General features: G+C 36.6%; 1 protein-coding gene across 4 annotated transcripts in view; it reads left to right on the forward strand.

Moving 5' to 3' along the window:
- Window positions 1–12731, forward strand: part of ZFHX4 (zinc finger homeobox 4) — a 188683-nt gene that overhangs the window by 155683 nt on the left and 20269 nt on the right. For all 4 annotated transcript variants that reach the window (XM_037803178.1, XM_037803179.1, XM_037803180.1 and 1 more), the window contains 4 exons: window positions 4823–4924; window positions 11089–11222; window positions 11436–11636; window positions 12185–12302. In XM_037803178.1, the coding sequence (XP_037659106.1) occupies window positions 4823–4924; window positions 11089–11222; window positions 11436–11636; window positions 12185–12302 (555 nt within the window). The remainder of the gene's footprint in view (window positions 1–4822; window positions 4925–11088; window positions 11223–11435; window positions 11637–12184; window positions 12303–12731) is intronic.

The raw sequence follows: 12731 nt of genomic DNA on the forward strand, positions 1-12731 counted from the left end.
TTGTGTGCATGGGTGCCAGTATGGAGAGAGTTGAGTAGTGAATAAGATTTGGGTAAGTGCAGAGAGCAGTGCAAAGGCAAACCTACCAACCAACCAAATGCCCCTCTTAAGTTTTATCAAAAGGAATATACGAATGGAATAAGGTCTGGATTCCTCCTTTCCTTCCCTCAATTTTGCTTCCTAAATTGAGTTCCGTGTTTCAACTAACATATATTGCCTGCCTACTGCATTCCGGGTACTGTTCCAGGTGCTTTTGGCACAAAGAAAAAATAGGAAAATTCCTGTTTTCAGAAAATGTGTACGTGTTATAGAAGGCAGGTAATACACAAAAAAAATCTCCACATACTGTGGAAGTTCTTTGACCTAGATGTGCAGGAAAAAGAAAACAGTTACCAGAAACACTAAGGAAAGACTTTTTGGAGAAGGAAACAATTTATAGTGCTAGTAATATAGCTACCATTTTGTTAGTGCTTAATTTCTGTGCTAGGCTCTACCCAGACTGATTTTTATACATTGACGCACAACAAGTATGAGGTAGATATTATTTCAGGTGTCGAAATGCATATGGCTCAAACTGAGCTTGAGGGAAAAGTGGCAGTTATACAGTTGAAAAGAGTAAAGTTGTTCTAGATAAGATAAGGGAATATAACGGTTTGTATAGGAAGGAAGGGAGCATTCTATACAGTTGAGTGTGTCTAGAACAGAAGCTCACAGCATGTAGTTCCTGGAGCAAGAGTATCAGGATAACCTGGGAAGTTACTGGAAATGCAAATTCTAAGACCTCCCCCCAGACCTGCTGAATCACAAGCTCTAGGGACGGTATCTAGCAATCTATGTTTTAACAAATTGTCCAGGTAATGATGGTGCTCTGAAGTTTGAGAGCTGTTCTCGGGCATTAAGTGCAAGGCTGGAAGAGAAGAAAGATGAAATTACAGAGGTAGATGGGGGCAGGTCTTGGAGGTATTCTTGCCATGTACAGAAGACAGAGGTTTTTCTTTGTGAGTGATGGGAGCCACTGAAGGATTCTAAGTAGAGAAGTCAGATTTAAGTAGATCATATAGAGGATAGATTTGAGTGGGGAGGAACTGGAATTAGACCATGGAGGAATGCAGGAAAGAATTCCCATCAACCAGGTGTCTTACGCTGAACACATGCTTAGTGTAAAAGACTGCAGATGTTTTAAGTTTCTATCCTCTGTTTTCTCTTTACATGATCACTCCATGGGCTTAAAAAGTGTGCACTGCTTTTCCTAGAGGACTCAAGAGAGAGAACAACCAGCACAAATATCTAGTGTTTAGACCAGAGGGATGCCAGTGAAGCATATTTGCTTAAAAATAGTATATTATGATTTTATAGAATAAAGTAAAAGTGGTTTTCCTATCATTTTTGATTATTCAAATGAAAATAAGATAGTCATTCAAAGCCTTTTATTTTAAATATATTGATATGTATGCATAGGATAACCTTTGTAAGATCATCATTTTAGGCCTGTTGTAAATGCTGGCAGAAGTTAATTTTTACTATACCTTTATAATATAAGACAAGTATTATTTTGTCTTCTTCCTATTATATATTGAAATATTTAAAAATGTATTCTCATTCATCTGAAAATTGGGAAGTTCTAATGAACTCTAATGCACATTCAAAGTTTGAGTGCATACATATCATAAAGTTTAATGTATGAACAATTTTTTTATATATTCCATGAGTCAAAATAATAATTAAAAGGCATATGCTGTGAATACAACAGTATAAAGAAATGCTGTAATACTTTCATTATTGCATATAATACACTAGTGGAAAAATGCATTGAGGAAAATAACTGCTTTAGTATTTTTATTTTGAAATTTTATGTAACGTATTCCTCTCAATTTTAAGGTGTCCTTTAATATGTAATGCATGCATTTAATGTTGTATGTGTGTGTCTGCTATGAAGTATCTTACATTTTGTGGCATTTTACAGTTGAGGAAGTGTGGTACTTGAAAAATAGAATGTAGCCACTTCTTCCCCAGCCTAAAATTTTAACCTACAGTTTTTCTAAAGAAAGTTGTTCCTCCACCTTAATAATTTTGACTCTTAAGTCTATTTATGAAAGGAATGTCAAATTTAGATCTAAGACTCTCTTTGAGAGTAACAGTGACCTCTTTTCTGACATATGTGAAAATTTAGGGTGTGTATAAGTTATCTTTTGATTATTTTTTGCATGATTAAAAATTGGCAAAGTTGTCATGGCTCCAACCTATCTGATATAAACAGCTTTCGCTTCTCAACCACAAAACAGTTCTGAATTGCTCAGGCATTAGAGCTAATTGCCAGCCTACTTCAAAGGAAGAACCAGAAAAAAAAAAGACGACCCAAAAAAATAAAAATAAAAAAAGAAGTCACAGAAGCAGAGGCATTGCCGGCAAATCCACCTCTAAAGGTTACGAGTTGTGGCTTGGAGGAGCCAGGCGAAGTTACGGCCTCAGAACTGCTGTTTGCGATTAAGTTGATGGCGAGAGTCTATCCCACAATCTTTCCCTGCTGCTGACACAGAGTCTTTGTTCACATTCAGATTTCTCAAACTGTTGCCAGGGTCAGGCTGAGGTCAGACACCACAGTGATGTATAGAAGAACATGTCTGGGAATTTCTCTCACACTTAAAACACACACCAGAAAATAGAGAAGAGGACCCTACAAAAACTGTCTGATGAGACCCAGATTATACTGCAGCTTTTCTTTTAGTACCTTCATAATTTTCTTTTTCTTTGCCTGACACACAATGTTTTATTAATGTGAGTTACGATAGCCCTTGCAATTTTATGTCCCCTCAAGATAAGGACACTCAGTAGCACTCTGACACTTCATTTTCCAGCCGTGGGGGAAAGGCCCAGTAAATCTACCCAAAGAAGGCTTGCATCCCTTCCCCAGGACGATTCCAAAAGTAATTGCCCTGGACTGTCGAAGGCTGTGGCCTGACACTGGATATGGCGTCACGTGTACTTGACGGGGACACAGCCCCATCCAGTTATGATCTCAGCCTTCCAGCCTCCCAGACGGAGTGGGCCACCTTTCTTGAGCTGAGAGCAGGGGGAGCTGCCGTGTTTGATCAGTACTTGTCACTGAGGCAGGGAGAGCAGGCTGGTGTTCGCCCTCTCTTCTATAGGTAAAATTTCCACGTGTATTCTGTATTCGCCTGAAAGCAAAGCTTCTCTCACCACCCCCAGGTGACTGAACACATAAAGAAGGGCCTCCCCTCCGCTTTTGTGCAGAGAGGCAAAATGCAAGTATGGAATAAATGGATTTTTAGGGTGCCTTTTTGAGAATGCATACTTGTAACAAACTCTTGTTTTGAATTTATTAAATATCTTTGTTTTCCCCCCTAGCTTTTCGAAGTTTCCCACTGAGTCCACAATTGTCTTCTCTCTGTTGTTTTCCTGCTCACACAGTTGCAGCGCATGGCTGGCAAGAAAGACACTAAGAGGCAATTTTGTGTCTGTGTGTGCTACATATGACAGTGGATATTTCATTCTGCTGTCAGAACGTTATTAATAAAACATGGGGTGTGGAGAGGGCCACGATTTCCCCTTTCAATCACTATAGCATTTGCAATGAAAATTTTATGCAGTGTGTAATTTTCAGTTAATGCTTGACACTTAAAATGTCCATAGCAGCGTTTTGTATGGTTATTGGAGGGTTAATTGTATCATGTTCTCTGCATAAAAGCTCTGCTTATCAAAAGCAAATAGAAGGGTGTATGCAAATGTGTGTTGATGACCTTTTGCCTTTCCAGGGTTAATTTATCTGGTCATTAAAGATTTTATGAAATTGAGCAGCCTGGTGCTTCAAATCCCACTCTGCCTTCTTCTAATTTATGTAATTCCTACCTGAACAGGGGAATATGATTTCTATTTTTTTGTGCTGCAATGAAAACAGCATGCCATGCTGTGGGGACTCGGGAGCCTGGTTATCTGGCATTACTCAGATTGCTAAAAATTCATTAAAATGTGACATCAGCACAGTGAGAGACAAATGATCGCAGGATGAAAGAGAACAGTGGGCCTTTCACGGATTAGTGCTACACAGCCCCAGCATAGAGGCTAACTGCATAAACAGATTAATCCACCAGCAACGGCATAGCTACGATTTAGAGAATAATTAAATAGGGTTGAGTTACTGTGAGGATTTCCATGTAATCTAGCTGGTGTGAACCCGTGAATGAGGTGTGGGGTGATGCTGTTGTCATAGAAGAAATATACCTTGTTATGTCCTGTGCCCTGTATAGCTCCCCCTATAGAAAAAAAATATCCCCAACCTAACTGAAGTTTTGAGATCTTACGCTAAGTCAATTCAAAAGAATTCCCTTGGAGTCTGGGTTCTGAAGACAGGACTAACACCTGTCTTATATTTAACACATGGATACATTATTTCACGAAGAATCTTTCTAAGAGTCTGGTTTGTTCGGCAACCTGTCCATGTCAGTGGAACAGCGGGTCCATGTCCTTATAAGGTTCTGCTCTTGAAATTACAGAATTGCCTTTCATCTGCTTTTCTAACCTTTTGTAGCTTTAAACTATACTTAAAATGATTTCTTTCCTACTACTTTAGTACAGAACACATCCTGTCAATGGATACAAAAGTAGTTGCTTTAGATAAAAGCTTGCACTGGTACAATCTGCATGTTCTAATATAGACTTCTGGGTAAGTTGGTGTTCCCTTTTGAGTATGATTATCTACAAGTAACTCACAAATAAAAAAGTCTTGAAATGGTCACCTAGTTTGTTTCAGTGTGCCTTTTTCCAGGGGTTTAAATTCTACTGACTGGTTTGCCTTTCTCAACAGAAGAACAAAGTGAGGAAGCAGAAGGAGCTATTAAGCCCACAGCAGTGGCTGAGGATGATGAGAGAGACAATAGTGAAAGCAAAAACTCCAGTAAAGACTCTGGTAAGATGCGCGAATCTTTTACCTTCATTTTCCCCACCCCCATGCCCTGCAATCAGCCCTTCCTTCACTACCCCCAACCCACTTCTAAAGCTTATTAAAAGCTTTTATTCATTTTAAACTGTCGGAACATTCCCACTACTATTCATTGCATGTGCATTTTGCATGTGATTTCTATCAGTAGCCTCCCATTGACCTATTTTTAATCATAACCATCTGACAGAATAGATGTGGATAAGTTGGAGAATATTACAGGATGACCAGTGAGATTATTTTTTAATCAAATCAGTTTGTGTGCCTTGTAATTTTTTAAGCATCTTTCATTAATCTTAGCTATACTTGTGATTCCTCTGATGGCATATTAATTTTTCATAAGCACAGGATTAGCCATCACTTGAATTTTGCCATTCAATCACATGTACCCCCCCCAACCACATAACCCTAAAAATAAATGTTATTTTTCCTTGCTTTTTACAACTTACACTCAGGAATTTGCCCTTTCTAAGGGCATCTATTTGAGGCATTTCAAACAAAATCCAGTGAAAAAGTTTACAGATGATTCAGCCTAAGGAAGAGGAAATATCATTGAAAAGGGATTAGGTGCTGGGTAATTTTGATCTTCTAGAATAGACAAATCCCAGTAATGAAAGCTACTGTCTTTGAAAACAAACCTCCATGTCATGACATTTACTTGTGCACAAACAACCCCTAGGCCAGCATCTGGTATGGATACCTAAGGCTTTTTCTGTGTTTGATTTGGCAAATATATGACTTCATCCATGCTTTGTATGTATGAGATGGAAATCTATGATTGCAATGAATATTACATTGGCTACTTTTGCTGCACACTATACCTAGTTATATTATGTTGGACTCATTGAAGCAGAAGAAGTGCTGAAACGGGTTCAAACCTATTAGTCCCAGGTAGTCATCTATCTTTTCCTTGAATCCCAGTGACAACAGCATATAAAGGACCTTGTATTCACTCTGAACATGTTTGGTTGTGCAAAAGTATCATTTTTATATGCAACTTGGTTTAAACCTGAATTATCCCATATTTGGGACTCCATCTTTGAATATCCAAGGTTTGCATTTGCTTCAAAAATTATTTAAAGTGCCTCCCTGCCATCCCCACCACCCCCATGCCAGACCATTCAATGCTAAATTTCTTTCTGGAGCCTAGTTTAAAAAAAAAAAGTGCCATTTAAATTCTCTTCTAGGATATAGTAGCTAACATATAATTCTAATTTGATTTAAACAACTAGAATACTGTATCTGGTTAGTATTGAGCTTATAGCGATGTAATAGTTGCATATTAAAGTTGGCTTCTGAGGTTATTGCCAAGGAATGTGAAGAACCTGGTGATCAGTTAATGTCAAAGATAGTGCCATCTAAACCCTATTTGAAAAGGTTTGGAAATAGCGAGGTTGTCAGTTTATTAGGTCTCCAGGATGCACCTATCCAGGCAAGCTGCTTGACTTCTTCAGAGGCGGGCAGGGTTCTGCCTGTATTCAGTGGTCTCTAGTACTAAGAGATTGCAGAGTCCCTCCCTCCAAGTCTTCGGAGGAATGTGTAAAACACGTGCATTCCACTTTAGTGTTGGCACGTACCCCAGATGCAGGGCTCTATCTCTGCCTGCACTCTGTGCTCCATCACTCCCTAATGGCCAGATGAGTTACTGCCCTCCCATGGGCGCCTAACTGCCATCCGAAGACAGGCCATCGTATAGCAGTAATTGCTTAAAACAAACTATTATCCCCATAGAAATGCCTCCCCAGATATATCTGTAGGGGTAAAAGTGGGCTTTAAGCAAGGACCAACTATGAGCAATTAGTGATGTACAAATATTAGCCTTAAAACCTCCGAGCTTTCAAGACAAATTCTTGTTATGGACAACTAACATGAAGATTCAACAAAGTTTTCTGCTTTCACAACTGAAACTTATTAGGTAAAAAAAATCTATTACATTGATTTTTTTTTCCCGATAAGTATTTCTAATGATCAAATAACCACTTAGGTATAAATTGTTTTTTTTTTTCTTTATGTCAGTTATAAATATGTCAAGGGAATCCTAGCAAAGCTTAGAAAATTAATCACTATATTAATAAGTTATATGGAATAAGAGTGTGGCCCCACTTTAACACAGAATTTTTTAGACAGGAAGGAATTAACATATGTTAGGAAGACTATGTTTGTGTAAGCTGTTGTGCCGTGTTGCTGACATTAATCTCCAGGACGAGAGCTTTCAAAATGAGACTTGGCAATATGCATGTTATATTTGTTGAATATTCATTCATAATAGAAAAGCCTCCTAATGCCTCATTTATATTGTCATTTAAATCTAGTGCCACTTTAGATTAATTATAATCCAAATTATAGCTCTGTGCAGTACAAGAATTAATATAGAGTTTATCCAGATTAATACATTTGCATTGAAAATGTAATATGTCTCTGCCAGGGCTAAGGGGACCACTTTTTAATAAGGGAGTAAACATGGGGAAAGATGGAAATTAACCTTCATTATTGCAATTAAAATTATCCTTTCATTGTACTCTCATTAGAAAGAATACTGTACCAGTAATTATAATTTTAGAGTTATTTGGAATTGAATGGCATCTTCTGTTGTATCCAAGTTTTCTGTTATTCAAAGTTTATCAAATACATTGATTCATAAATAATAACTCAGTGCTTTGTTTTATTGTTTTTTCAAGATTTGCATTGAGTATGTGTGTGTTATTGGATTTTCCTCAGTTATGTGCATAAACCATTTTACAACCTTCTTTATTTCAGAGGTTGAGAATTATTAAGTAGGTGGTATCTGAGTTGAAATGAGTTATGTCAGTTATATATTAGCAATCTCATGCAAGTTAAATAATCCCATAACTGACAAGAGAATCATTGGCTCATCTATTTGGCAGTGCTTATTTGTAATTAAGCTTAATTTTTTAGTTAAAATGCATTAAAATGACATTGTTCTTTGAAAATATTGTGGTATCCTTAAGGACACAAAATGAATTATAATGCGATTTCAAAATTTTGCCTAGAATAACAAACAGGATTTATCTCAAATAAAGTTGCAGCCATTAACCATGAGTAATCACAAAACTTAATCAAAACCTTCCTAAAATTAATTAGCCGTTATTTAAACATAAGGCATTTATAGGACAAGGTAATTCAGCAATAGGCCTTAGAGTTGATTTTCTGTAATTTACCAGGGATGCCTGGTGCCTGAGATAGCGTCCCTTTGAGTAGAAAAGGCATGAAGCTGTAAAAGGTAGCTTCTTTCGTCTTTGCAGATGATCCGGATGACCTGCCCTCCCTTCAGGAGTCTGTTTTTGCCATATGTTATTACATCTTAGCATTCTCTGCTTTTTTATTATCAGGGGCATGCATTTCTGGGATGCCTAGCTACAGTTAGGGGAATAGCCTTTATAGATAACACCTTTTAAATTAAAAATAAAATGTTATTTAGGAAGCTCCTTTCTTACATTAAGATCATGGTTTAATTAACCAACATGATTAGCCAAAAAATATTGAAGTTGTCACATATGTTGGATGGAATACTGGAGCCAGTAGTTACAGCAATGGTTAGAGGGGGTACCCTAAAACGTAACGTTTACTTTCCTGATGCAACATGGAACTTCACTAAATTCAAAGCCAGTTATGTTTTTGGCGAACATTAACAGGCATAAAAATAAGAACAACATATTCTTAATATACATAATATTAATCATATACCAGTGGATAAACTTGGTAAAATGTTTCAGACCTTGAAACCCTAAGAGTTGTTTTTTTTATCCATTATAGTACCAATATTATTTAAAAATGCTTACTATGTATGCTTATGGAAATAAGGCCATATCTATACATTTAATAAATTAGAAGTTCCTGTAAGGTTTATTCTATTTCTGATGCTCCATAGGGCCTGCAAGCAACAAGAGTCATGGAAATTCTCTTTTAACTCATGTGTGACAGTCTTCGATAGCATGGGGGAATTGGATTGGCTTATTATTTGGTCATGTTCAATTCTACTGTGCATACAAAAGAATATTATGGGAATGTGACATATTCATATTCATATTCTTAAGGGAACATATTCTTACTTATTAATGGGACCTTTTTAAGAAAAATCTGAGTCTCAAAGGAGCAAACTGATAGACATTCATGGATTTAAATAACAATCACTTTAACAAGCTTTACTTGAGTTCTTTACAAACTCAGTCTGACATTTTAAGGAGTAAATTTTTTTGCAAGTATTATATATCATATTGTTTTCTTAAGTGTTTTTAAGGCTTTTTAAGCAATAATGCAAATTATATTCTGCTTTAAGAAGAAAAGCATACCTGTTGATGCCAGAAATAATGGTGAGATGAACAATCCTGTTTCTGACAAATCTCTGGATATCAAATATTTGGATATTATTTAATCAATAGAATAAAACTTTTCAGTCTATCTCAAGTTTAAGTTAATTCAAATACAAACATGATACATTATTTTTCAAATATCTAGAAAGAATTTAAATTTCTCCAAGGTGCATATGTATATATATTTATATATATAATATATATATTTGTATATATAATATATATATTTATGTATATAATATATATATTTGTATATATAATATATTTATATATAGAGAGAGGTAGAATATATATAGGACAAATGTACGAATTCAAACAGAATCTAATGTCTATAAATCTAGAAATCAAATCAGTATAAATTGTTGAAAATTTAACATTAATTCTGTATCTACCACCAACCCCAAAGGAATAAAATTATTGCAATTGTGCAATTTAAATTCTGTACTGATTTTGGTCTCCTCAGAATCACTCTTAATTTGAAATTTCCTTCTGATTTTGAAATTCCTGGAATTATTTATAGGGTGCAAAACATGTGTCTCTGTCTTGAAGAGAATGCATCATTTTCTTCATTTTTACTTTGTTTCCATAACATCCTTTACCTAATTTTTAAATTAAAACTGGGTTATTTTGCAGTAGGATGCAATTTGTTCATTTATATGAGCCATATTTGGATTGGAAAAAAATCAAGATAAATCTTCATGCACAGCATACAATCAGATTACGCCTGGACTATATATTTATGCGGGGTCTGATAGCAATCAGTGGTTTAGCTTCATTGCATTTCAAGATGTATTTGCACCCAGTTGTCCAGTGATAGTGTCCTCACCCTGGAAATAATTTAGTTGCAAATTGACTGGAAGATGGTGAAAATTGAAAGTTAAAATTAGAAATACTCATAATAAACAGCAGAAAAAAGGTCAGATGATGCCGTGCTATGATGAGATTGGAATGGCTGGTAAATGAGGTTTTGTGTTTGTCGTGAGATGTATGTGACGTGCCTACCCAATGTCGCTATAATATCCAGCCTCGCAGAGGAGATTATCTGGCAAATGGATGCTGGAAAGAATTTTCTGTTCGATTGGGAAATTAGAATCACACTCTTCTTTGATGAGTGTGAGGCTCCTACACATTACATATCTCATCTAGACAAAATTTTAAATTGTCTTTAGAACCAAATATTCAGATTAACCTTATAAAACAATTGTTTTCCTGAGATTTGGACTAGAATGTTATGTGTAGAGCCAACTGCTGAAACATCTAAAGTAATATCCCAAATAGCAGCAGCAGGTATGTAATGTGTTTAATTTTCAAATTCTAAATTCACCACATAAATATATATTGTTATTTTAGTTTCCAAGTTATAACTACTCAGTTCTTATCAGAATTTTGGAATCTTTGTAAGCACCCAAGAATTTTAGAAAGGAGGGAGATAATTAAACCCTAGTAAGAATAACTATTTTCAAAGTCAGTGTTTGCAAATGGGAAGTAGACTTCCTTTAATGTGATAAAGGTATTCTGAGACACTGGTTGGCATGTGTTTATTGATGAACCTTCCAAGGCCACCTAGGGTTATCTAAACAAGAGACGGGAGTACATTTTAAAATATATTTATAAAGTCCACTGAGTGGACAAAAAGAAGTGTGCTTTTTGCCTTTTGAGAAAAACATTATTCAAAAGTGCTTTTCTGGTCATTTTTGAGACGCAGTGGATTTAGAGTCATAAATAGTGGCAAAACATAATTTTTCAGAATTTGACATTGGTGATCTTTTAAAATTGAGTTTTTCTATTCTTTTTTGGCATCAGGGATAATCACACCAGAGAAGGAGCTGAAAGCTAATGTGGCAGGAGGTACCCAGCCACTCCTGCTGGCTAAAGAAGAGGATGTTGTAACAAAAAGGTCAAAACCCGCAGAGGACAATAAATTCTGTCATGAACAGGTAAATGTGTTTTTTTCCCTTTGCCACGTAAATCTTTTCTTTCTTTCTTTCTTTGCTCCTGATGGTTTTAGGGCCCGAAACGATTCCGTGCTGTTGAAATGTATGTTGCCATTGCGATTGGCAATGTAATTAACTCTTGGTATGACTTAGAATGCTCTGAAATCATCAAAACATGTTAACTAACAGTGGCCATGTTTATTCCATTTTTTCCAGTTCTATCAGTGTCCTTATTGTAACTATAATAGTAGGGACCAAAGTCGTATCCAGATGCATGTCCTGTCACAGCACTCAGTGCAGCCAGTCATCTGCTGTCCCCTCTGCCAGGACGTCCTCAGCAACAAGATGCACCTCCAGCTGCATCTGACGCATCTGCACAGTGTGTCTCCGGATTGCGTGGAGAAGCTGCTTATGACAGTAAGGATATCAAACGCTGGTGCATGCTTGACATAATCTGTGTACAGGTATCAACCCAGAACTGGTAACTGTTGGTCAATAGAAATTTATTTCTTCTGAGCTATTTAAAGCTATGTTATTGACTGTTTTATAGACAGCACAGTCAAGGCCCATTTGTTGTCTCTTTTGCTTAGATAAATAAAAGTCAAATATGAAGTAAGGCATAGCTCATTCAATACCATATTTTTTTGTGGTCTTACTTTTATGTCTCTACTGTTAATCGAATGACTTACATGGGCAACTTGACTTTCAAACTCTCTTGATTCTCATTATAAAAAAATAGACCTACATAATCCAAAAACCTTCAAAACATATATATATATAAAGAAGAGTGCAGCATTGCAACAGCATCAATCTGAGATTGGAAGAGAAAGCATTGGCCTGTAAGATCCAAAGAATGTGTCTACTTTGGAAAAATGCAAGTGGGATTTGCTCCTGCCAAATGGCAGCTGTGATGGAGTTTGTGAATTCTTGGGTACATTGAATGTGAACCCCTTTGGTTTTCAAAGGTACCTGTCCCTGATGTGATGATGCCGAACAGTATGCTGCTGCCAGCAGCTGCTTCCGAGAAATCAGAGCGGGATACACCTGCAGCCATCACAGCCGAGGGGTCTGGGAAATATTCAGGTAGGCCAGTTTCTGATCATGATTTGCAGGAAAGACACTCGGGACTTCCATTTGTGGCAGTGCTCCAAGACTATACCTATCAAAGATTGAAAAAACAAAAACAAAAAAGCAAGGAGGGAAAAAAGAAGCATGGCATTTCCAAGAGCCATATTTTTCAAGGCATATTTAGTATCTGGGTATCCATAACTGCCCTCAGGGGATCTGAGTATCAGACTGCTAAGAATATTGTGTGTGTTCTAATTCATGAACATGGAGGCCATTTATATAGCACTGATTGCAGCAGGCTGTAATAACCTTCTTGTTTTCTTCCCTATCCTGAAATTCCCTGAGGTCAGAGGTGATTTCTCATTCACCTTTGGATCCCCAGAAACTGGTACAGTGCTTGCCACATGGTAGTTGCTCAATAAATATTTTTTCAAAGAATAGATT

This window comes from Choloepus didactylus, chromosome 14 (assembly GCF_015220235.1).
Source record: "Choloepus didactylus isolate mChoDid1 chromosome 14, mChoDid1.pri, whole genome shotgun sequence".
NCBI lineage: Eukaryota > Metazoa > Chordata > Mammalia > Pilosa > Megalonychidae > Choloepus > Choloepus didactylus.